The 27289-nt window shown below is 41.6% G+C and overlaps 2 protein-coding genes across 2 annotated transcripts in view; both read left to right on the forward strand.

Moving 5' to 3' along the window:
* agbl4 (AGBL carboxypeptidase 4) overlaps window positions 1–27289 on the forward strand; it is a 331146-nt gene that overhangs the window by 284952 nt on the left and 18905 nt on the right. The window contains exons 7-9 of the mRNA XM_025902946.1: window positions 473–562; window positions 2083–2197; window positions 4196–4307. Coding sequence (XP_025758731.1) covers window positions 473–562; window positions 2083–2197; window positions 4196–4307 — 317 coding nt within the window. The remainder of the gene's footprint in view (window positions 1–472; window positions 563–2082; window positions 2198–4195; window positions 4308–27289) is intronic.
* On the forward strand, window positions 8983–15257 carry LOC109196783 (uncharacterized). Its single transcript, XM_025902959.1, has 5 exons — window positions 8983–9077; window positions 9791–9864; window positions 11721–12756; window positions 12850–12919; window positions 15107–15257. The coding sequence occupies exons 3-5, from the start codon at window positions 11947–11949 to the stop codon at window positions 15226–15228; spliced, it is 1002 nt and encodes a 333-aa protein (XP_025758744.1). The 5' UTR covers window positions 8983–9077; window positions 9791–9864; window positions 11721–11946; the 3' UTR covers window positions 15229–15257.

A 27289-nucleotide genomic window follows, 5' to 3' on the forward strand; every position in this document is an offset into this window, starting at 1 on the left:
AAAGTCAAACACATCAGTGCAACACCATCTCCAAGGAGCAGGTGTGGAGCGTCGAGCCACAGAGAATTCCTTAGCAAGCCTGAAGTCTTAACTCAAAGAAGACCTCTATCAGGTCACACCTGTTGCAAGCAGAGCCTGACCCCTGTAGATGTATAATTCACCTTATCTGTTGAATATTCTGTGGCGTGTGTTGGTTTGATGATTGATTCATGTGTATCTGGCTGAAAATAGACTGTGAGGTCAGCCTGTGTTTTGACCCAACCTCTCACACCGGACTTTTATGGGTTACATGCATATCTAAGTTTAATACCAACTCTCAATTGTTATTTTGTGTCCGAGAATAAGTTTTGGGAGTTGCTCTACAGGTCTGCTAGAATTTTGTGCATTAACAGCACCACCTCTTTCTCCCTCTGGTACCCTGTCTTTACCTTTCTTCTCCTCCTCGCCAACTCCTCTCACTACCCCTGTTTAGACCACATGAGTGCAGAACGGGAGAAGAAGCTGGTCTTTCTCACCGCCCGCGTTCACCCCGGAGAGTCTCCCGCCTCGTTTGTTTGTCAAGGTAAAGTTTTAATGTGAGGTCATTGATTCAAATGCAGAACCACTCACCTGTGTGCACAGCAGCGTATGTCAGCATGCACTGCACAATGCGGTACGTATACATTTTGCTGTTAGTAACCGGGATGTTTATGGCTACTGTTGACTCATATTTTACATCACTTTTTCAAAAATTCAAAATCATCGTTGCACGCCCTGAAAATGAAATAAAAGAATGAAGATTTATTTTATAATCCGTGGTTTCTCCTGATGATGTAACGGCACAAAATCCTTGTTTAAAGATCTTTCGTTTGTTTAATTTTTTAAAACTTTTTATTTCTATTAAAGAGCCCATTTACCAAATTATCACAAGACTCAGGAAACCAAATATCAAAAGTACCAAAATGTCTGGTCTCCAGCTGAGATTACATTATTATTACATTATACCTCATTAGCCTTTTTCAAACTGGAAAATTCTTTCCAAACATGTTAAATGTAGCACAATCACACTTGCAAAAAAAGTTGAGATACGGTGTAAAGTGTAAAAATTTAAATAAAGGTGGAACGCAAACATGTCAAATGTTGAAAACGAGAAATGCTGTTGTTGTCATCTCAATGGTCTTGTCTGCTCCTTTTGTTGTATTTTTCATTTCATAAAACACTAAATGCTTCCAGACAGACATGGACTGCACACAGGCTACCTGTGCTCAAGTGTGCAGTGGATAAAACATCAAACCAGATTAATTAACAGACTCGCTCATCGAACTAAAATATACAAGAAAAAGCTCAACATGTGATCAATAATAGCACATCTCTGATACTGTCTGGAAACTATACGTAATGAAAAGGGATGAGCAGTCCGTCCTTTCACACTTACAAATGAATTATAATTCTGACCTTGCACCTGAGTATAATATGCTTGAAACTTAACAGAACAGATACCTGAGCCTATATTTCTATATAACAACTCGAACTATAGTCCTGAAATACAGCGGGGTTGCAGTGTCTTTGCTCCTGAGCTCTGGTAACTCAAAACTAATAAAGCATCTTGAAAAACTAGGAACCTTTGGGAAATTGTCTTTTAGCAGGATTTAATGGCTCTGTTGCTCCTTTCCATTGGCTCAGAGTGGTCAGGTTAGCTCCTTCTGGGTTCCTTTGTTTATAGGTAATGGGACTGAAAAGGAAAGTTAAAGCTCTATCTATCTCTCTATCCATCTATCCATCTATCTATCTATCTATCTATCTATCTATCTATCTATCTATCTATCTCAGTGTGCATATGCATCATCATGGATCAGATGAGCTGGCTTTTAGTCCGCCGTGTGCTGTCTCTTTTTCCAGCGCCGTCAGCTCCATTCCATTTGTATCGATTTAGGCTTGACATCTCCTATTCCTCCCTCGATTCTGATGATGCCCCTCGCTGTCCTTCCTTCTCCTTTTGTTTCTCAAAACTCAATTAACTGCCAGCCTGCCTTTGGTTTTCTTTTCAAGTCTATTTTCCTCCGTGTGTGTCCGTGTGTGTGTGTGTGTGCCTGTGTTTCATAGGTGTGATTGACTTCCTGGTGAGCCAGCACCCTGTTGCTCAGATCCTGAGAGATCATGTGATCTTCAAGATAGTCCCCATGCTAAATCCCGACGGAGTCTACCTGGGCAATTACAGGTACACAAACATGCATGTTTTAATTCTTAATTTTAAACCGTCCCTACACTAAGTAGAACTCACACATTACATGGTTTTGTATCACACTCTGTGGGGTTATATCCTCTTAACTCCACCTTTAGAGAGCTTAATGAATTCATATAGCTCACAGCAGTGCATTTGTTAGAAGATAGCATTTGGCTGTAGGGCTGTTCTCTTTGCCAGTCTCTCTGTCCATCCTCTCCTCCACTCTGTCTTTAACACTGCTGCTGCAGCTCTGTGGGCATCCTCCTCTCCTCTGTTTTCCTCTCCTCTCATTCCCTTCTTCATAATTGCCTTTTACTTAATAGGCTCAGCCCTCAGAATACTAATGCTCACCAAGATATGCAACACACTCCCACTGTGTTCATGAACGCCATCTAGTGGTGGTGCCTTGCTACTGTCCCCAAAATACATGTGCAGGGATTCTTTCGTTGCTTCCCACAGTGACAATCTCACTAATACCACTCAGTGCGACTGGTGATGGTTCAGGCTATATTTATTGGCTTGCTTTTGCACTGAGCGGTGATAACCAGCATATTGACTGTAGGTGAATAGTTATAGTCCTCATCCATGGACACAGACACACAGAACACATACACAGAAACCACACAGCTACCTCAGCAGGATGCAGTGGAGAGCAGACTGAAATGGATACATGCAGAGCAAATAATCAATTGCAGTTAACCTGGGATGAGTATTTTGTTCATGGCTGGCTGCGTTGCTCAGTTGCCCTGCAGTATCAGTAACTCCTGTGTCATTATCACTGGCTTTAGCAAATGTCAAAGATCCACATGTCACAAAGCACAGCAGATTAGGGTGCATCTTTAGATGTAAGCATCCCATTATGGCAATTTGACACTCCTGGTAACACTATAAGGTTGGGCGCCACAGCAGCCTAATGTTTGGGGCACGTGCCACATCATCCGTGGTTCAGCTCCCGGTCAGCCGGACTTTGATTACAAGTTCATGCACTTCCCTCATTCCCAGTCTGCTTCTAATGCGTCTACCGTTTCTTACCAATAATGCATCATGTGTATTTGTTGCAAGGATTTTTTTCCCTCTTCAAACACTTGCCGAGCTGAATCTAGTAAGAATTTGTGACCTACATTTTTCTGTCCTGAATCAATCTCAGTTTACTATGTAGGGCATCATATTTAGCAGCTGCCCTTTGAATTTCGAGTGTGCAATAAATGCTAGTATACTCGTAGTAGAAAGATAGCCATCGTGACGCCACCCACTGGCTACAGAGCCCTCGAGCTGAGCGTTGGTGTTTTGCAACCAGACTGTGAAACCGAGGACACCACAAGCTGATTGGCTAATGAATTGTGACTGATAAATAGTTAGTTAGAGAATACACTTTACGATCCTCCTTTCTAACTTTAGTAGTTTTATTTAGTAAAAAGTGAAAAAGCCCTTAAAGTCATCAGAAAAGTGTTTACTGAGGTCACAGAGGCAAGGAGTCGAGGGCTGTTTTGTGTACAGTCAAAGCCTATTTGCAAACAGTGAAGTCGCCCCCTGCTGTCCATCAAAAAGAATGCACGTTTACACATTTTACAATTTACACTGATGCCGTTTCCATCTTTTATTCCGTGTTTGCATATTTGGAACTTTTTACAAAGAAACAAAAGTGCTGAAAAAAAGAAAAAAGATGACAATTTACAAACCTGAATTTTTTAAAAATTACTCAGTCATTTAAGTAAGGAAGTGATTTCAGGCACAGGGACGCTTTTTTTATATCATTTTTATAACATGGCAGTCTCAGCATGTGATACTAAAACCATCTTTTAATTAGTGAAGAACTGTGTAAAAAAGACAACAGGTTACTTTGAAACTTTGAACATGTGCAACTTTGCACCGTTTGTGGCCACAAGGTGCCTTTAGTCATTTGTATTTTCCATTACCTGTGTGTGTGTGTGTGTGTGTGTGTGTGTGTGTGTGTGTGTGTGTGTGTGTGCGCGCACATGCTTGTGTGTACAGGTGTTCTCTGATGGGCTTCGACCTGAATCGACACTGGCAGGATCCCTCTCCGTGGGCCCACCCCACACTGCACGCTGTGAAACAACTCATAGTGCAGATGAACCAAGACCCGGTGAGTGTGTTCTCACACGCACACGAACAGACACAGTCCTCTGTTATGTGCTCAACATTCCTTCTTCACAGTAGCGTCTACTGATCCCAAGAACAGTTTTCTTTTTCCCTGCTTGGTTCAGCATGTTTCTCCAGTCTGTGTTTCGGGTGTGTGCGCTGGGGAGCATGGAGAGGCCAGTCAGCACCTCCAGAATGTCAGCTAGGCTCTCCTGGCCATTCAAAACATATTACTGAAGCAAGACTGTGTGCTTTCAGTCTTTAAATCTACTGTAACTTTTTCCTTCTCTACTTTGAGACTTTCAGTAGGAGGAGCGCTACACAGGGAGGCTAGGGATTTTTCATCTTTGTTCCTGATGTTAATTATAAGCAGAGCGGCAGGTTGGTGGGATTACTGAAGGTCAGCGTGTGTCCTGGGAATACTCTGCCCTTTTGTACACTCCTCTAATCCTGATAAGAGAGGGAGCAGGCTGGGGCGGGATGCAGGGCAGGCCAGAGATGGGGTGCGGCGCGGGGCTGGCATCGGGCAGATTAACCTTTTCCCTCGACGCTGACACGCTGATCGATAGACTCTGTCATGGCAGGGTGATCCACTCATGCCTGTCATTCACACACACTCGCACACATACTCACACATACTCGCCTGAGCAAACAGACACAGAAAGTACACAAACAAACAGCCACAAAACTGCAGCACTGCTTAGAAACATGGATGAGTGAATGTAATGTGTTTTCATCCTGAAACGTGCGTTTTTATTCTCTGTCAGATGCATTTAAAAAAAAAGATACTATACCGAGTCTTTTTCAGCACATTTGCACACATTCATTCTCAAGCAGATACAATTAATGGAAGATTGTTTTATAATAAAATATGCTAATTGTAACAGCACTGCTGGGTAAATGAAGAGCCCAGTCAGTATCACAGAATTAGACCACATGTTTGCCGAGTCCACTCCTGCGGGTCAGAAGACTTGAATTCCTTCTCCTTTTCTATTGATAACCATCCCACCAGCACTTGTCGTGCTGTAGCCCCCTTCTCCCTGATGATTGCCTTCAGTCTTGCAGAGTTAATTTGGAAGCTTGGGCAACCTCTCCTCTTCTGTCTCTCTTTCGCCACAGCCAGTTAATCCCATCAGACACACTACTCATGTCTGGGGCTCCCAGATGCCAGTTTCGATGCCAACTCTGCAGCCAGGAGGCCCTGTGCTGCTGCCCTCCATTCATGCTCATCTCACTCAGCGGGCATAGAGTCTAATGAGGCTACCATGGTTGGAGGGCTCTGCTGGAGGACTCCATTAACAGGAGAGCAGCAGTAGCCACAGCAGAACAGTTGGGCTAAGCTAGCATACTGTATGTGGTCCATTTACTAGCTGGTAATTCTGTGTGGTTATTTGTTTAAAATACAAAAGCTAGAATAAGCTTGAAGACCTGGGAATCTGGATTATTCATAACACTACCACACAATTAAGCATTGATAACACTTAAACCATATTAAGGAAGCAGTTCAGAGACTGTTGAATTAATCAGTGACTGTTTGAGCCGCTGCTAAAGGAGCAATCGCTAAAATATAACTGATTGCCCCTCTTAACATTACACAATCTTTGCTTGCTCTAAAGTATAAATTAAACATAAATATGCTGACCCACGCTCGCCCATTCTGTAGAGTATTCATCATCGTATAGCTTTAAAATGTCCGACTGGCTACATATTATATTATGCGCCGCAGTACAGTCCCCCAAATTCAGCACGTCAGTCAAGCGGGTGGGTGGCAGCTGTCAGGGACTGCAGAGTCACAGCAAGTAAACTAAAAACAGCTTGAACAGCAGCCCCGGTTTGCCATTTTAATGTCGCTGCTTCATGTTAGCTGTCCAAAAAGGTGTTAAGAGTGCGGGTTTTTATAATGATGCCTTCACAGGGCAATTGCAGTAATGTTAACAGTGTCTGCTGGCTACAGATGACCTTTTAAATGGTAACGAGTTTTCCAACTCATAACAACAAACTCCAACATCAAAATTCAAAGAACTTAGGTTTGCTGGAATTGCAGATTCAACTTTCAACATGACATGAGAACATATAGTGAGCCCTATGAAAAACGAAGTATTCCATTACCATGGGACTTGAGGTAAGGAGCAACCAAGCGCTGCTAATGCACTTGATTAACTGATCAGCAGAGAGTGTAAGCACCTCGATAAAACCAGGAGTTTTAACAGTTTGCAGGTCTGGAGTGTTCAGGTGTGTGTTACCACAAACCCACACTGTTAGCCTTTGCAGTAATTTCCATAGCTTAGTACTGCAAAATCAACAGTAAAAAAACTCTAAAGGATGTTTGCAGTTTAGTACTGTAATTTGCAAGTAATTGTGGGAAAATTCCATGAGATTACATTATTTTTACGGTAACTCACCGTACTCATGGAAACAGCTGTAAAATACAGCAAATGTAACAATTGGTGATGTTACTGAGATTATACTATTACACCATCGGGATTTCTGTTGTTTTCTACTGTAGATCTAAGAGTAATTACTTAAATCCTCATTCAGAGTGTATTACTATAAAATGCAATTCACTGTGAGAGTAGTATAACATATAAACTACAATATACAGCATCATTTTTAACTTAAGGAGTAAGTTGCAGCCACACTCGAATGGAATTTCTTGAATTGAACCTCATATATTAATAAATGTATTTGTTTATTCAAACAATGTGAAACATTATTACAGTCCACTTTGTATCAAACAACCAGTCTCACTCTTACAAAAAAGAATATTTAAGTATAAGTATACTTTAAAAACTAGAAAACAAGCAAGTATACCTTTAGTTCACTTTGTATGTATTTTCTTGATTTTTTAGACCAAATTACATTTAAGCATACTTTAAGTACAGTTAGAAGTATACAGAAAAGTATAAGTATATTTAGTCTATACTTGTAGTATAGTAGTGCTAGTAATATACTATGTAGTTTGTAGTTTATTTGAAGTATACCTGAGGTTTACTAAGAAGTACAAGTAAATACCCAGCATGCATTGCAGTGCTTTAACTGTGAAATTAAAACAACTATGAAACAAATGATTGATGTTTTAAAACAACAATCTGTCAAAAATTCTTGTGTAATGTCTTTTACCTTTTGAATAGAGTAAGTGGGGTAAATCATTAATTTAAAAAAGGAAATTGTTCAAACCGTGAGTGAAAAGGGTCAACTCTCAAAACACTTTCTCACCTGTTCACAACATAATTCTGCTACTTGAACTGTGAGTGTAGTTCTCTATATATGAAGCCTTCTGATAGTTAGAACTGTTATCTTACTGTCGGGGGAAAGAAGAGATTTGTTACATGTGAAAAATATGTTTCAATTGCATTTTAATTACTGTTTTTCAATCATTAGTAACTCAAATATAAACTAAAAAGTAAATTAATAGTACACTTGTAAGCTTAGTATTGTGATAGAGTCGAGTATATTTTAAGTATACTCTTATAGACTGGAAAGGACATTATGCTAGTACATTTATGGTGAACAAAAAGTACATCTAAAAGTTAATTTCAAGAATACTTTTATGTACTAAAACGGGGGCCAATGTAGTCCCAAGATTATTAGTATACGTACTAGGTAACGTATACTTGGGAAATATACTTGAAGTATACTTATTTTTTGTATGGCCAGCAACAAAAACTAATGGTTACATTTAGAGTAATGTTTACAAATGACTTCATTTAGCAGGGTGTTCCTTTTTTCTCTTCTTATTCTTTCTTATACTGGACCTTCATTTGTTTTGTATAAGGTGGTACTTTTTAAGACACCTCTGCCTAACTACAGTGAACTAACCAAAAGTTCACTGAAAAGAATATGCTGTGGTCGTCATTTTACACAAGTTTAGGTGTCACTTCCATGAAACCTACACCACTAACCAGCATCAGTCCTACAACTTCACTCTCAAATTTAATAAATTCTGGGACAAGCAGAAACTGTAGCGGTGCATTTTGTGGCAGGCCAGACTGCTATTAAATGCACTCTCCTAAAGAAATAATTCCTTTGTAGCACCACTTCGTCTTGGTTCAGAAGAGATGTCCTGGATATACATGATAATGTAACACGGGTGTTTATGTTTGTTCATGTTTAGCGCGTTGGGTTGTGTTTTTAAAGCGTTTTTATGCGACAGGTGTGTGTAGCACTTGTTACACATCTCAATGGGAGAGCGATAGCCGACACCACACCTTCACCTGACGTACAACGTGACGTATGACGCACACGTTGGGTATTCACTTTCAAAACAACAATGGGGATAGGAAATATTGCTCGAGGTGGTTAATGCTCCTTTCGCTGGTTGCCAACCACCATTAAATAACAAGAAGAAGAAAATATTGATCTGCTTTTCTTAGTTTCGCACGTTTAAGACGCAATTCAGACTCAAACAAAGCTGCAAAGCAGGAGAACAACATGGCCATCAACTATTCTGTGCCACAGATCCAGTTCGCTGCAGCACAGAGTGATGATGAGATGGTGGAAGAACAACAGAGACAATTTACGGACCGTTAACATGTGCAACTTAGAAGTAGTCAGAGGTAACTGGATGGAGTTCAGTCAGGTTAAATGCACGGTTGATTGGATTATATCTGAAGATCGTATACTATTCGTGACAACTCTGCTAGACTCCAAATTGCTCGTCCATGCGGGATTATCTCAAAAGTAAATGAAACAACTAAACTTAACACTTTTTCCCTAAAACTGACTGACACGGGAAACATTAAAGTTGGATTGACACCAGCTAATCAGTCTGACGGTAAGTGTTTTTTCACTTATTCGAGAGAAGTCAGAAACGTGTTCTTATTACTGTTTGTTTTGACTTTTTAGCTACCCAGCCAGGTTATTTTCATTCAAATGCTAAGACAAAATATCAATATCTATGAATGTGGAGACTCAAAAGACTAGTTAGGTAATAGTTGCCGATGGATTTATGAGACTTGATAGAAACTTGGACATTTGCAACAGGTGAATCGGTGAACTACCGAGGTTGCGCCCAAATGCTTAAAGCTGTTAGCTGGTCAGTGTTTTCAGGTGTGTTTGTACTACCTGTACGGTGCGGAGTGCTGACTTAGTCAGGCTAAACCCATTAAAGCGTCGAGCTCAAATATCTTTTCATTTTTGTGCACTGCTCTCTTGTCTTTTGTCAGCACACATTTTCTGTTTATTGAAGCTTTTTGTGAATAATTTTGATCATGTAAAAACTGGGAATTGGTCCCTATTGACAATACTCTTATTTTTTTTTATTTTTTTTTGCATTGCATATGTCATTTAGGAAAGGTAATTGATCATTGAACTTTTTGCAACTATGTGTATTTGTAAATTTTGTGGCTTCCGTGCACGCAAATTTATATTGTTCAGTTTGCATGTTAAAAGCCACAAACATGTAGCTAACTACAGGCTTTCTTGTGGAACTGAGAACTGTCCTGCCACTTTCAGAACATTTTCTGTCTTTCATTCACATATGCCTAGGAATCACAGAACAAGAAGGGAGACCACTGAGAGAAGTTCACGGGTGACCTCAGCTGTCAAGTTCCTGGATGTGGGTATGCTGCACAAAACTTTACAACTCTGTGCCCATCTCAGATTTCACATCAAAGACGGGAAAAAAGTATTATGTCCATTTGAAGATTGCTCTAAATACTTCAGTGTCCGAACATCATTTTCCAGCCGTATTTCTCGAAAACATAAGTAGACAGTTCAGCAGTCAAGGCAACAAGAAATTGGGGAATTTGCCATAATACAAGGACAGGACACAGTTAAACTATTAGAAGACAGTTGGCTTTGTGTAATTTAAAAATACAGGCTAAAATGCTCTTGCCAACCAGCACTATGCAGAGCATCATAGAGGAATTTCAGGATCTTCTCAGCTGTGCAATGCACAATGTTCTTGCAATACTGTCTGACAAACTGTCTTCATTTAATATTCCACAAGCAGAAGTGGACAAAATCAATCAAGAACTTTTTTCATAGAGGACTATATATACCTGAGAGACAGTAGGTTTCCTGACAAAGCTTTAAAAGCAAAACATCACTATTTGTTACATTATGCAGAGCTTATCCTTCACTTTGGACCACTCATTCGTTTGTGGACCCTTAGGTTTGAGAGCAAGCACTCGTATTTCAAAGCATGTACAAGAACAGTGCATAACTTTGTCAACTTATGCAAGACTGAACGGCATCAGTTACTGCAGTCCTACCTGTCAGTGGGCCAAATGTTTCCACCTATAGTTCAAATCATTGGAGAAACAAGTGATTAGAATCCTCATCTTTACAACACTCTCATTCAAGAAGCTGTGGCAAACTTTGGATGTGTCAGCAGTTGTCTACAAAGGTACCAAGTATGTGAAAAGCTATGTTTCCATTGTAGAGGGCTTGGTTTTGGGGAAATGGTAAATGGCCTGCATTTGTATAGCGCTTTACTCAGTCCCTAAGGACCAAAGCGCTTTACACTACATTCAGTCATTCACACACTGGCAATGGCAAGCTACATTGTAGCCACAGCTGCCCTGGGGCGCACTGACTGCCGGACACTGGCGCCACCAGTAGGCAAACATGGGGGTTAGTATATATATCCTTGCCCAAGGATATTTGGCATGCAGCCAGGAGACAGCCTGGGATCGAACCACCGACCTTCTGATTAGTGGCTGACCTGCTCTGCCACCTGAGCTACAGCCACCCCCGGATATTGAAGAGGAACTCACAAGCCTCCTGCTGGAACTAGACAGAGAGAAAATATTCTGCATTGTAGAACATCTGACGGACATTATTTAGAACATCTGACGGACATTATTGGTGTACAACAAAAAAGTAAAAGTGTTTGTGGAGGCGGAAGATCTCAAACCCTTTCTCACACCAATTCAAATACGTAAACTACTTGTTGCATTTAAAGGAGGTTTGTGTTGGTTCTGTACAACTCACAGACTCATAGACTTGAGTCTATGAGTTGAAGGTCACTCATAGACTCATGTCACTGATTAGCTTCTTTTTTCTTCACCATACCATTCTACACATGTACTTAGACATTATGATATTGAAGAGCTTTTTGGGGCTCACATTGGTAGTTAATTAACTCGGATAACATAAACAAAAGTAGACACTGAATCTAACACCATTAACCTTTCATTGGTAATGGTAGGACTAAGGGTGGAAATTGTGACAAACTGTAAAATATAGTGTATTTTTCGATGTATTTTTCAACTTTTCAATGCAAGTCCTTGAGTTTGTAGTTCTTTTGCAGTCCTGGGATTGATTTTCATCTTTAGACAAGGTCCCCAAAACTGCCTTTCTGTTAGTACTCAATCCTAATTGCAGGGTTCATCTTTTAGTGAGGACATATTTGTTGAAATAGCCATATAAAGTTGCTTTTCCAATTATCTCTCTCTCTTTTTTTTTTTTTTAGATGGCAACAGACCAAAGAACCTGAATGACACCATTACGCTGGAGCCTTGCCCTGCTGCATCAGCTGAAACATCAAGCCATCCACCTCATCCCTCCTCCTCCACGTCCACCACTATGTACAACCATTACTCCAGCTCTTGGGTCTCACACTTACAGATTCCTTGGGAAAGATTTCCACTCCGACTCCTGCAAGAGGAGACAGAGCTCATCCAGAGGACAGGAGAAGTATGGTTAGAATTGTTGTGGAGGCCATGCAAGTTCACTGCAGGAACCCTAAACGTGCATCTTGTGAAGAAGTTGCTAAGATCATTGTAAACAGATACCCTCAAACATTTGCAGATTTTACTGAAAAGGGAGAAAGACTGGGTTGTGGACATTATTCACTACTAAGAAGCATCAAATCTAGAGTTGAACATGTTAATCGAGATAATACAACACATAGACTTCGTCAAACAAAGAGAACCAGGAATGAGGAAGACTGCAGTCCCAACAGTAATGCAACCTCACCTAAAAAAGTTAGATGCCTTGTTGATAGCTATGGTTGTATTAATTGGCAACCAGTTGAACTTCCTGAGGGGGAAACGCCAGCTTCTTTAGAGGACAAGAAGCACATCTTGTTACCAATTTTTAATTCACAAGGACCTGGAGCTGTGGAGAGACCTGATGTGGATGACTTCATGTGCCTCACATATATTTCTCAGCGGCAGCTTATCAACAGTTGTCCCTCACTTTCAATAGCTGAAATTCAGGAGCAGTGGCCATTCTTGTTTACTCGGAAAGGTCTTTTGAACCACTTTCACAAACTCACAGGCATCGATATCAGTGAGCGCTTAAGTCAGGCCCTCATCACCAAAGGCAGAAGGATTGTTAACTATTTCTCCAGCCAGAAGCTCAAATGGAACCTTGGTATAAGGACACTTTTTCAGCAGATAGAAAGTGAGGAAGTTTTGACCAACAACAAGATTGGCACAGCAGCCATACTTCTCATGATGAAGTATTACAAGGAAGATGAAGACTCCCTCTTTGTCTTAGCAGATGTAAGCTTCTTTAATACAGCTCTAGGTTTAATGCTGTTGCTTGCTGTCCTGTTTTTTTTGTTACATAAAATGTCTTGGTCCTTTTTCTGGCAGGAAACATCTACCAGGATATCCCTTGAAGCAGAGAGCAACCTGCCAATCACCCCAAGGCTGATCATGCTTGGTAAGAAGTCATTTTTGAAATAGAACTGATTAGACCATATTACAGTTTCTGTTTGGCAGACAGGTATCCAGTCTCTGTTTATTTAGCTCACATTTCTGTTATTTCCTTTATAAACCAAGGTTGTTGGACATGTGTCTCAGTGAATCCAGCAAAGTAACAATATCAAATTTCACATTACATATTACTGATCAACATGGTAGTCTAGCTACACCAACAGCAGAAATACTGAAGTCAATACTGTAAAGTTTAACAGCAGCACAAACTATAAACTCCAAAATAACCATACAGTTGATTCATCTCCGGTAATTTAACTGGGCTGACTCTTTGTTAGGTGTGTTTAATGTGCAGAATAATTACCAATTATGTACAATTATAATAAGATAAGATAAGATGGCCTTTATTAGTCCCACAGGTGGGAAATTTGTTTTGTTACAGCAAAAGTGCAAAGTTATGTAGCAGAAATTAGAAAACACTGGAATGCAATAAAATACAATAAAATAAAATAAAATACTATATACAATAGAATAAAATAGAATAGAATAATATATACAATAGAATAAAATAGAAATACAAATACTATATACAACTGAGTAGGAAAATACAAAAACACAACTTCGTCAGAAGAAGAATTGCACGTATAGCAGTCTTATTGCACATGTGTGGGTTTGTGTGTTTGATCAGCTGCAAAAGTCTTTATTGTAGAGTCTGACAGCAGTGGGGAGGAAAGACCTGCGAAATCTCTCCGTCCCACACCGTGGGTGCCGCAGTCTCCCACTGAAGGAGCTGCTCAGTGCCTTCACAGTCTCATGCATGGGGTGGGAGATGTTGTCCAACAGGGATGACAGCTTAGCCACCATTCTCCTGTCACTCACCACCTCCACTGGGTCCAGAGGGCATCCTAGAACAGAGCTGGCCCTTCGGATCAGCCTGTTCAGTCTCTTCCTGTCCCCAGCAGAGATGCTGCCCCCCCAGCAGACCACACCATAAAAGATGGCTGAGGCCACCACAGAGTCATAGAAGGTCTTCAGGAGTGGGCCCTCCACTCCAAACGACCTGAGTCTCCGAAGCAGGTACAGCCTGCTCTGCCCTTTCCTGTAGAGGGCGTCTGAGTTATGAGTCCAGTCCAGTTTGTTGTTCAGATGAACACCAAGGTACCTGTAGCTGTCCACAGCCTCGATGTCCATACCTTGGATGTTCAGTGGTTGCAGTGGAGGATGTTTGTGCCTGCGGAAGTCTACCACCAGCTCCTTGGTTTTACTGGCGTTGATCTGGAGGTAGTTCAGCTGGCACCAGTCCACAAAGTCCTGAGTCAGTCCTCTGTACTCCTTGTCGTCCCCATCAGTGATCAGGCCGACTATTGCAGAGTCATCAGAGAACTTCTGCAGGAAGCACTGGGTGGAGTTGTGGGAGAAGTCTGCAGTGTAGATGGTGAAGAGGAACGGAGCCAGAACCGTTCCCTGTGGGGCCCCCGTACTGCAGACGACCCTGTCCGACACACAGCCCTGAGTCCTCACATACTGTGGTCGGTCGGTGAGGTAGTCCAAAATCCAGGTAGTGAGGTGATGGTCCACTCCAGAGTTCTCCAGCTTGTCCTTCAGAACCGAGGGAAGAATGGTGTTGAAGGCACTGGAGAAATCAAAGAACATGATTCTCACAGTGCTCCCAGCGGTCTCCAGGTGAGCGAGGGAACGATGTAGGAGGTGAATGATGGCATCATCCGCTCCAATGCCAGGCTGATAGGCAAACTGAAGTGGGTCCAGTGATGAGCTCACAAGGCGCCGAAGCTGAGCCAGGACCAGCCGCTCCAGGGTCTTCATCAGGTGGGATGTCAGAGCCACCGGCCTGTAGCTGTTGAGGTCCTTGGGGCGTGAAGTCTTTGGCACTGGAACAACACAGGAGGTTTTCCAGAGCTGTGGGACTCTTCCCAGCCTCAGGCTCAGGTTGAAGAGGTGCTCCATCACACCACACAGTTGGTCCGCGCAGGACCTGACGACCCTCGAGCTGATGCCATCTGGACCCGCTGCCTTCTTGGCTTTATGTATAATATGTTAAGACGGACAACATAAGGCCATTAATAATTAACTGTACGTAGCTATTTGCTTTTTGATTATCTAGACAGTGTGAAGAAGTGAATTATTGAAATTATTTTGTGTTGCATAATGACAATGTTGCCCCTATACATTTAAGGACAAAGTTCAATGACCGCCACCTGCTGGAGGGTGAGTGCAGAGGGCCGTGTAATTGTTGAGCTGGACAAAGAGAACACCTTTGCTGATGCGATGTCTTCTTTGGTTCATTCTATGTATTGAACCTGGAATACCAGGAGTCGGCATGTGCAACATTGGAACTGATTCAGAGCTATGTTTGAACAGTCAGCTAATTGTGATAGATGATGAATGAATTATTCCTAAGTAGGTCATTTTTTCACATCACAACTCAATGTTACTGTATGTTACTATTTATTGTGGCATGCTTTAAGGTTTTTTGTAAGGATAAACCCTGAAGAGGGAACAAAATGTACCTCCAAGGTTGGGACAAGCAGAAAAACTGGGACCACTGTGAAGCGAAAGGTTGTTCGCATTAACCTTCATGTCACAACTTTCCTCCAGCGGCTTACTGAATTTGAGTGGAAAACTTCAAATTAGGTAACTGCTGTTGCCATTTTTAGTGAATTTCTTGTATAATTTAAGTGAACAATGTGTTGTTACCTGTGTCTCCACAGATGATCCATGGCCCATGCTTTCTGGACATTTACACGAGGTGAACAACAATGGAGACAAGCTCTCTCACCATCTTACAAGACGCTGTCTCTGTCCAATAGTTTTTTTTAAGTGCAACAGTTTTGATTTTTTTCCCTTCTTTTACCCGTTTGTTAAAAATTATTTCAGCTACTTACACTTTAGTTGTCACATGTATTGGCTCACCCTACAAATCAATGAACTCAGTCCACAAAGCAAGGTCAGGGTTCAGTGCAGGTCAGTCAAGTTCCTTCACACCACACATGCTCATCCATGTCCATGTGGACCCTGCTTTGTGCATTGATTTGGTAGTGTGAGCCAGTATTTTGGACAAAGTGTATATAAAGGCAGAAGTTTGGGGCTTGATATTCTATTCATTTCAATTCAGTTTATTTGTATGGTGCCAACAAAATGAATGCCAAGGCACTTCACAGTGTAGGTTTAAGACCCTACAAAATATAACTAAGAAAACTCATCACTTGAGCATATGTTGGCCTTTATGATATGAATATGACATAATATCGTTATTGTTTGTACAACCATCTGAGGAAATACATGGGTTAAATGGTTTAGTAAAAACAAATGCTTCCTCAATCAAAATATGTTTTCAGTTCTTTTCAGTTCTTGATTTTGGAAATGTGTATTTCAGCAGAGGAAAATCAGAACAGAAATAAAAAGTGGTGTAAAGCACATGAATTATATCTATCTATCTATCTATCTATCGATCAATAGTGTGTATATATATGTTTTTATATAAAAATATATATAAATAAATAAATGCTACATTTTTTTATACAGTACAATTTTTTTGGAACCCTCAGTCTCTTACAGTATGTTACTGTTTCCTGAAATTACGGTAAATTACGACGTGTTAAACAGTAAATGACCGCCTGTAGGAACACGGTATCCTCTAGCAGAGATGAATATTTTTGGTACGATGCGTGATAACGGTAAGTTACTGGTAAATATATTGCAGTTTATTACCTTGCAGCGGGCTTACAGTGGCATACCGTGAATAAACGGTAGTATACCAATTTCTTAATCACAGTATGATGTTACTTTGTTGACGTAATTTACGACATAACGACATAACGTAAAAAAAAAAACGTAAAAAAAAGCTACGGTGCGTTACCATAATTTGTCCAAGAGTATTATACCACAACAGCAAAAAACGGTATCATCCTGCAGAACGGTAAGCTACCGTAACACGGCGTCACGGTATGACGCTGGCAACAGTGACGCCAGTATGTTACCGTAAAGTGGAGACTAAAAGTCAAACAGTGCAGGACTAGACATCACAGCAAAGCTATATCAGACTCCACAGGCTTCAGGCTTCAGTTAGCATGTTAAATGTTAAGGTTTAATGTTTAGAAAGGTTGCCAGGAAAAAGCTCTTTAAAAAAAACAAAACAAACAAACAGCTTAGCTTTACAAAGTTGCATCTGAACAAATCACAAGAACTCTGGAGCAATATTTGTATGGACCAGACCAAACTGTAGATATTTGGAGGTAATGCACAGCGATGAAAAGCAAAAAGCAAACACAGCATGTCAGCACGGACACCTAATACCAGCTGTCAAGCACGGCGGTGGAGGAGTGGTGGACCCAGGCATGTTAAAGACATAGAGTCGGCCGTGAACACCGCTCTATACCAAAATATTATACAGAACTTACAGAACAAAATTCTGTAAGGTTTTTTTAGACAGACTTTTTTTTCTCTTTTTTTTCTTTTGAAATGACAGCAGATACATTTAAGTCGAATTGTTTTTTGGTTGGGTTTTTTTTCTGTGTACATCTCTGTTTGCATTTTGTCTAATTTGGGTGATTTGCTAATACAGCTCTAACATCATGTAGATAATTTGTTGACCTCTTCAAATCTTATATTCAAAAGTCCAATATGTGTCTCAAATCTGGATTTCAAAATCAAATCCAGATATGCTAGCGGCAATAAGTCAGCACTTTAGGGCGTAGTTGATCATAAACAGTTTATACTTTTAAATCAGCATCATGACATGAAAAGTAACGATTAGCCAATAAATGTCACGATGGAAGAACGAAATGTCGTGAAACAAGTTGACAGTTCTGTCTCATCTCAGGTTGAAGTTGCTGTGAGCCATTACAGACAAATCTGACCCCAAGGCTGTGTCACCACGACTTCTTTACTTCTTTAAACACCCACATTTCTATGCTTAAGGCATTATAATTCAAAGTCACACTGCCCTCTTTTGCACAAAGGAGCCTACCAGCATTCAGCTTCAAACTCTATCCACCGTTCTTGAGACGGATACCTTAGTCACTCCAAAGTGATTCCCAGTCATTGTGAATGCAGCAACACTCGCTTTCTGTTGGTAAAATAGCTTCCTTGTTCTGTTCAGGCAATGACTTCAATAACTGGCAGGAGGTTTCCAGACAAGTGCCATTTAAAATCAAAGCTTGTAGCAGAAGCAATCTACACTGCATTACCACTGATGGCTGAAAACTTTATTTGACTAATATTTATGGAGAAATTCAACACTGCTCGGAGTGCACCCGTGTTTATGCAAAATCTGACCTAAACAAGAACTGATGTTTTGAAAATCAGTGACGTAGGTCCCATCAACCAGCTCACAGTTTCTGGTAACTGTTTTTATTGATCTATAAATGCAGAAAAACTGAACAGCAACAGTTTAGTGGGAAGGAAATAAATTAATTGCACCCAAAGAAATAGTGCCCGCATAAAAATGATGATTAAATATTCCTCCTGTAGAGGAAACTAAATCAAAGTCTACAGGTGTTTGCAGATATAGCGAAGCAGTGAATGTTTCATTTTAAAATAATCTATTCATCAAGCATAAACAAATACACTGTTTACCCCAGTTTGTACTTCCTCAGCATTTAAAAAAGAACTAAGGGTCGTCAGCCCATTTTTTCTGTGTGACCTCCAGGAGATGTGTGTTTACTGACACCATTTTTACTATGCTCTAGTCACAGAAAACAGTGTTTGGAGACGGCAGCACCAACACAATTCAAAGCTGTGGAAGACGGAGACCAGGTCTGCGATCGCTCGCAGTTAGTTATTATCTTCAAAGACAATTACAGTAGCATGCAGTAAAAGATTCAATTCATTCAGTTTTATTTATACAGCGCCAAATCACAACAACAGTCGCCTCAAGGCGGTTTATATTGTAAGGTAGACCCCACAATAATAAATACAGAGAAAAACCCAACAATCATATGACTCCTTATGAGCAAGCACTTTGGCGACAGTGGGAAGGAAAAACTCCCTTTTAACAGGAAGAAACCTCCGGCAGAATCAGGCTCAGGGAGGGGCGTCCACGACCATTTGGGGATGGAGTCTGCTATCACTTTGCAATTAAATGGGATCAAGTTGAAAATTTCATGCATTTTTTTGCAATAACCCAGTGATTAACTTTTGTCAAGAACAGAAATATTTTCCCAAAATACAGACAGAGTTGCTGCAGGATGGCAATTTAGCTGCAAAATGACATGCATACTCACCAACCTCAGTTTCATATAGGAATATAAGGAGAGCTGACTTCCCTATTGCAAAAACACACATTACAGAAGACTGACTCAAATTAGCTGTTATAAACGAGATGGTTATTATTTGAAGCCCTTCACTAATCTGTCTGAGAGTGACTGCAGACAGTCCCAGTTAGACCACAGTTATTTGGAGACAGGTTCCACCAGGCGACTTGTGCAATCGCATTACGAGTGAATGTGGTTGCCTCCATGTTAAGGGTGTTGCACAGTCAACCTCTGGGCGACCGGTTGTTTACTGCAGCTATTTGCAGCAGGGATTAGCAACCACTGATTTTTCGTTGTTTCAAGGAGGTTGCCGTCTAATTTTTGCTCTAGTGTGACTGAGCCATTTGTGACCAACAAATGTAGGCAACATCTCGACCCTGTAACTAATGTTACTCTGTTTATTATATTAAACAGTGTAACAGTGTGAACTATATTCAAGATTTGAGGTATTTTTCCAGCGCTATTTGCGTGCTCAATCGGCTTAAGTAGATAAAATGTAACTTTTCTGTAAGGAGCCAGTCACTTGTTGATATTAGAAGCTAGCTTTGCACACTGAGGCACTGAGGCACTGAGGCAAGGCACTCGGAAAGGATTCAAACAACACCATCTGAGTCTTTAACACAGAAATCACTCCACTGGCTGTTGTTGTCAACAAACCTGGGAAGGATCTCATTTTTTCGAGGTTACGCTACAATCTATTCACACATTGGCAATCAAAATGTGACACATTATTTTCAGTTAATTTGTTGACAGGTGATTAATTAGAAACCTGTCTCTCTATCCAGTGTAGCGGATTGTAATAAGATAGTTTAGCTTTCTGCCCAAAGGTTCTCAAAGGCTTTGCTCAGTTTTTTTTTTTTTTTTTTTTGTTTGGTTGTTGTTGGGTTTTTTTTAGTTCAGTATTGATTTAAATTACTGCCTGAGATTTTAAATGTCACTACTGATCACACTGAGAATCAGACACCTGCACTTCTTTGGTGCACTTTACATGATTGAATCAAAATAACTCTCACCAGATTCCTGAAGTAAAATCAAAGGGATGAGGTCTCACAAGCTGGATGTACCTGACTGGTTGTTACTGGGGTAAAACTCAAACCTCACATCAGTAAATTTAAGCCAACAATAAACGTCGATCATAATCACTCCAAAAAGTGCACGTCGTCCTTCACTGTCATCACCGTTGTGCTCTTATTTATGCTGCTTTGCTCATTTCAAACTGTCTCGCTGGGCATAATGATGGAGTTTCACACAGTGCAGTGGGGACAGTGTGGATCTTTCGTGTGCTCGCGGTGTCTTTGGGAAGTGCCCTTTATTGTAGCACAGGGAATATTGTTACCAATTAATCAGTCAAAGACTCCCATTTGTTTTAGGAGTTTGTTTGGTTAGTATTTATAAGGTAGCAGGAAAGAGGTCCCTACTTAGACATGGAGATCACTTGCCTGTTTTATTTTTATTTTTTCAAAGTTCACTTGGCATCAGCTGTAAACGTGCGTACATAGGTGGACTGTAGTGTAGTGGGGTGCTAGGAGCCTCAGGTTCACCCTTTGGTGATAAAATTTGCATCGCTCAAACACAAGCAAACCCTCGCATACTCGTGGGTGCAGAATGTGTAGGACCACATTAAGATGCTCATGTTGTATTCTTGTAATAGTGTAAGGGTTTGTTCCTATTTAAGCCACAGGAGCAGATGATGAGCTGGTGATACATCACTGCTTCCAGTCGTAATTGCTCATATGCATCTGTGTGTGTGTTTTGTTTTTTTGACGTAGTAAATGTAATCGAGTAAAGCCCCTGTGCGAATGACACCTAAGCATTTGCTTATAAGCTGCTTGTAAACTTTCCCTCCATCCATCTCAAAGCATATTTGCTCAGACTGTTTCAGAAAATTCCATCATTTACCATCAGCAGCTGAACATTGGTCAGCAGGGAAAATGGCTGAAAGAGTCAGTGATGCAAGGAGCTATAATCTGTTCCCAAGCTACCCTGTTGTTTGTTTTGAAAATAGAGAAATGGAGAGGGAGGGGGGAAAAAAGAGAAGAGACCAAAGAAACAAATGGACCCATCTCCTCCCTAAAGCGTTGCTTTTCCAGCTCATTTATCAAAAGCAGAAGAAGAATTCTTTTTGATTGGCTGATTACCAGAAGCATTCATCACTGGCCGATGTAGCCCACCAATCTGATGTTGCCATTTTGGATAATTTGTTAAGGATGACAAAGAGGTCATTGTTGCTTTGGCTTATTTTTGACCTTTTTAATATTAGAAAATTAATTTTCTCCCCGAAACAAACGTATTAGGTCCTGTCACAGCACCCAGATTGATTTTGCACCTTGAAATCCTCCCTAATGCCCTCCTTCTACACTGACTGCTCCACACTCTCTCTTTCCACGTCTGTCTCTTTTGTTCAACGGTCAGAATCGCCTTATGTGTGAAGTTAGAGACCTGTGTGTGCGGTTTGCACATCTATTTGTCTTTCTCTTCGCCTCTCTGTCTTCTCCCTCCCCTCTCTCTGTGTGCGTTAAAACGTCCTCTGGTGTCAGCCAACCATTTCTGATCCATTTCTGAGATTTATGGCCAATTTTTCCCCATCATCCCTGCGTCGTTTCTATTCCTCTAACATCCCACTCTTTATTCTCCCTCCGTTGGAAGCTGAATTGTCTGCTTTTCACAGGAAGATACAGATGAAGCTCTCATACTCTGGCAATTTTTATGTGATTTTTCGCAACTTAGTTCAAAGGATTTTACCTTATCTTAATTTTTAACATAATATTTCAGATTATTCTTTCAGCGGCTCCCCTCTTGCTCTTCTCTACTCTCTTTTCTTATCACATTTTCCTCTCTGTACCTATTACGCTCCTTCGCTTCCCCTTCCTGTGCTTTCCTGGCAAGCCCTCCCAACAGATGTGACAGCTTATGTGGCACTAAAAGGGCTGAAGCAGAGAGCTGCCTGTGCCCGTTCAGCCTGATTACAAGTCACCTCTGTGTTCATAAACAGACAAATACCACCATCAATTTGAGAGCATGATGCAGACTGAGAGGGCGAGGGAGAGAGGAGAAAATCAGATAGATGGAGACAGACGGTGGCAGAGTTTTGTGTCATTTACTCTCATCCATGAAGCAGGTCATGCCATCTGCCATGTTCTGTCACTTCTACATCATTAGTGGGTCACTAACCATGTGCCCCTGTGACCTGAATCAGCTCCTCTAACTAATGAAATAAGGGTTAGACTTTTACACTGTTTAAGTGTCATTATGTTGAATCCTTTCATGCGGGAAACTTTCCCCAGCAAGAATATTTGGCGCTAACTTGGTTTCATAATAGAACGGTGCCTTCTTCATAAAAAATATGCTGTTAGGAATTGATTTTGCGTCCTGACTTGGGTTTGGAAATGACCATTTTCCAGAAAGACCTATCAAGTAAACTGGTTTATTCGATAAGGTCCTGTGTTGGAATCCAGCATCTAGCTGAGCCCGTGTCTGCGTGGTTTCTCTCTCGTTCACAGTCGAAAGACATGTAGTTTGTGGGGTTAGGTTAACTTATGATTCGACATCGCCCATAGGTCAGAATGGTTGTCTGTGTTAGCCCTGTGGCAGACTGACCACCTTTCCAGACTTCCCTCGCTTGGATAAGCGGAAAAGAATGGATGGGTGGACGTATCAAGATATAAGTAAGCACAGGAGGCCTCTACATTTTAAAGTAGTATGCAAGACACCACAAACAGAGACTGCTGGTGATGGTTTCCTATAGTGTTTTTTTTAAACATCTCTCATTGGTTTGTGGACTCCCATTTTACATAACAGATGCAGCCAAGAGGTCCGTTTCAATGTTTCCAGATGACACCTAGCAGAAAGTTAGCAGTCTGGTCAAAATCCAACAATCAAAGTATCCAAGCTCCTGATAAATCTGCCGTTTGTTAAAATCTCAGAAGATGGAAATTAGGCTTCAGTCACAGAGGCCTAGAGATTGGTTGTTGACCCCTAGCAACCTCCAGAAAAAATGTGTATTCTCAGACCGTTTGAGGAAAGGTTGCTGGAGGCTGCTGGCTGTCATTGAGTGAAATTGGTGGCAAAGAAGATGCTGCGTGACAGATCTCCTTGTGATTCCTTTGGTTGCCAGCAGATTACAGTGGTCGTCTGTAGCCTGCATGGAGGATGCTGACTTGTCAACACTTGCAAACTTCCTTAAAAGTGGTGGTGAAAATGCCGCACAAGTCAGAAGCAGAGATGGGTTGCCTTCAAACTGAGCTGTGGCTTTTGAAAAAAGCTGGTTGCAGCGCTAAGACTCAGTTTTTACTTTGAAGGCGAATCATCTCTGTTTCTGCTCAGTGAGCAGTTAGCATCTTCCATCCAAACTACAGGCAACTCGGCAATCTCTTCTCAACAAGGACAATCTGAACGAGGTTTTCAGTGCTGTGCTGCATACTCGTTTGTGACCAATTTCTCACAGCGACAACTACTAGCAACTTGCTAACCGGTTTGGCTAGAACAAAATCATTTTTTGCACCATTTTATTTAAGATATTTATTTCACTCGCTGGGCCCACGTCGTCATTTGAGGCTTGACAGAGTTTTAGTAGGTAAAGGCGAATGGCTTGGGCATGAATTGAATTGTGGTTTGGGGGAGGCCTCGAAGGGGACTGGCGGCGGCTCCCGGGCCTGGCAGATCCCCATGTACTAAATAGATGTGAAGACGTTAAAGAATTGAAAATGGGAGAGAGGAAACGAGAACGAACAGCTTGTAGAACTGGAGGAACATATATAGATGAGAACCGGGAGGAGCGTGTTTGGAGGCGTGGTCCTGCTCCTGAAATTCAGATACTTTATCTCCAGTTGCTTGTATCATGCTTACTTGTGCTGTATAGTTTAACAAGAGGAGTGGCTTCTGCTGGAGCCAGACTCAGGTCTCTTCTTTAGCTTTATTTTTCCGCCCCTGAGCTCACGTTTAAAGTTCCTTCATTGTTTTTGAATGAATCAGCTGTGAACCTGTCAAAGGGGCTAGCAACGTCCCTTTCTTTGTAACTGCCAGTGCTTCATATGCTGCCATATTGCAGACGGAAAAATGCACAACAGTCCTCCCACAGGTGTTATACTGGATACTTAATGTTGGATAAAATGCATTATACTAGTAGACTTGACTTTTTTTCTCCTGAACAAGCAGCAGTTCCCCTTCTCCCCAAAAGGTACGCTGCTGATGCCAAGAGCTTTATTCAGGAGCTTGTAATCCTGCTTCAATCAGCTCCTTTTTCTTTTCCGTGTAAAGATAAGCCCAGCATTTACGGCCCTCATCGCACCCCCGCACCCTGCTCTAATTAATATGCAGCAGATAAGTACTTGTCTGACAAAATTCATTCATTTGACCTTCTAGGTTTTACACTAAACTGTTTGCCGCCACTGCAAATTCACCGCAAGTTGAGAGTTCCCTGGAGTTTCTGCGGCTTTTGTTTCTCTCTGAGAGGTTTCATTTGGACACTCGCTCACTCTGTTTCTCTCTCTCGCACTCTCAAATTGTCTCCTGACTTTCTTTCAACAGTCTCTGTTTCTTAATTGCCCCTAATTGCTTAATTACAATTTCAAATGAACAATTTTGGAGGTCAGAGCGGGTTGTTAATTGAAGCATCAATCACACTGGTGGGGCCTTCAGAACCGTCTCAGTTTGATTGGCAGGGCATTAGCTGAACATTGTATTAAGCATGGACATGACATTGTGGGGGTGCCATGGCTGTTACTGCCTCTTTTTTAGTGTCCTTCACAATATAGTGTGAAGGAGACCTTTGTAGCATGTGGCAGCCATGTGGGTTTAGATCAGAGCATTGAAATGATAGAACTGAAGGTGATAGATCGATAGACAAGAGAACTAACTCCCCCTGCTAACAAACAGAAAGACAGACAAACAGAACCGATTACAGCTTCACTCCCTTTTGGGGAGAATAATATGTACACTATAAATCTAAGGAAAACAGCTGCATGAAGGTATAATACAAAAATATGTGTGGGATCATATGCCTGACAGGTGTGTTCACCTGTCATAGAATGAAGAGTTATTACACAGCTTTATAGCGCTTATAGATTAATCAGGATTATCTGGTTGTCTCACTTGGTGAACATGAATATGTGAGTCAGGTAACTCAGCTGCTCTCTTTACAGTTTTCCTGAAGCTCAGTTTTTTCTTCCACGAGTCTGTGGGCTCGCTTTCAGTCTCCAGAATAAATTGGCAAGAGGAATCTAGAAAAGGCAGTCATAGGTATGGTTTGTTTTTTACTCCAAAATTATGTTGCTGCAGATTAATAATCCCTACATGCATTTGCATTTGTTGTTGAGGTCATGGGGAGAAAGGAGCCATCGCAGCTAGAGTGAGCCAATTCATCGCAAGGTTAACACACAGAAACAGACATCTATCCACACCGACGTCGATGTATATACAGCCGGCTGTCATCAGATAAGCTAACGTGTGTGTTTGGGGAAGAGGCAGGATAGCAATAACCCAACAACATTTAAGATGAATTCTTAGTTGATAAGATAATATTTTGTCTTCTGGCCTCCAGAGACGTTGCCTAGAGTCAGCTGGCAGGCTGTTCAGAGTGTTATTTATAATTGTTTTTGCGTTTCCACATACATTTGATTAAAGTGTACACACCTTAGATTCACTGTGATTCCACACAAACATGTAACACCCGTTTAACCTCTAATCTGCACCCAATCTACCATTTACCTGCTTGCCCGCCCTCCTCCAATCTAGCCGTTTCTACCTCCTCCTCCTTTTATTCCTCTCACTCCTCCCCCTCCACATATGGGGAGAGCCAGGAGATTCTTAGGCTGGTTTCCCCGGCTTTGCCTGGCTTTCTTTCCTGCTCTCTCCCTTTCAGTACTTTCTCCATCTTCCTCCTGATTTGCTTTTGAATTCTTTAACCTCTTTTATTTTTACTCTTTATTTTACTTTAAACATACATATGCATGTACATATACTTAATACACGTCTCCCTCCGCCTCCCTCCCACCACCACCACCGCTGCTCAGTTGGCTGCATTTACCTTTGTTCCCTCTTGCTCTTTTTTTTGTTTGTTTTGTTTTGTTTTTCTCTTGTTTCTCCCTTCCTCTCCCCACGCTCCCCCTACCCCACCCAACCCTACCCTCTCCTGCTGCTGTTCCTCTCCTCTGGGGCTCCATCCATCAGGTTGTCGGGGGCTGCTAGCGGCCGACTCCCAGCCACCATATTTCACCGCCAGCCAGCCAAGCAGCTGACAGCACAGCCACCGCCAGGAAATTGCTTTGGCTGTGAGCGGAATTTCAAACACAGGCACACTGCGTCGCTTGGGCCGCCCAAGCACTGCTTCCCTCTCTCTCTCTCTCTCTCTCTCCTGCCAATCTAGCTACACACATCTCTATGTCTCTCTCTATCTCTTTCTGTCTTTCTCTCATTTTCGCCCTCTCTCTGTTCATCTTTATATACTTATTCTCTCCTTTTCTCTCTCTTTCCACCCCCATCTCTGTGCTTTTCTGTTTTCCCACCGCTGCCCGACTGTCTCTTCGCACACTCACACATACGCACAGCCATGCGCAGCGTTTTCCTTCTCTGCCTTTTGTCCATCTTTGCTGTTCCCTTCTCCTTTTGGGTTTTCCTCCCTCTATCCTTCCCTTCTTCCAACCCTCATTCACTCCATACCCTCTTCTCTCCGTTTCCATCCTCTCATTCTTCCATCCCTCCTCCTCGTCTTTACGACCCACAGGGAACAAGGTGTGGTAGGGAATCGTTAATGAGCCGAGTGGGAAGGAGGGAGGGAAAGAGATAAAGAAGGAAAAGAAGCAGAATGAAAGGATAAAAATAGGAAAAGGGGAACAATGTGATAAGATAGAGGAGGCAGAGAGGAGGGATGGCGCTGGCGGGTGTTGCTCTGGAGTTAAGGGTCTGGAGGTGTGTGTGTGTGTGTGGGGGGGGGGGGTGAGGGCTTGTGTGCTTGCCCTTGTCAGAACCAGTGTAAGATTGCTGAAGTGAGAAGGTTTTAGCCAAGTGAGGTCATATTTGCCAGTCCTCTCACCACACCTTGTTTGGGTTTAGGATTCCAGTGCAGGAATTATAATCTCAGTGTGAGATAAAAGCAGGTCTGTGTTTAT

The sequence above is a fragment of the Oreochromis niloticus genome, linkage group LG23, assembly GCF_001858045.2.
Source record: "Oreochromis niloticus isolate F11D_XX linkage group LG23, O_niloticus_UMD_NMBU, whole genome shotgun sequence".
Classification (NCBI taxonomy): Eukaryota; Metazoa; Chordata; class Actinopteri; order Cichliformes; family Cichlidae; genus Oreochromis; species Oreochromis niloticus.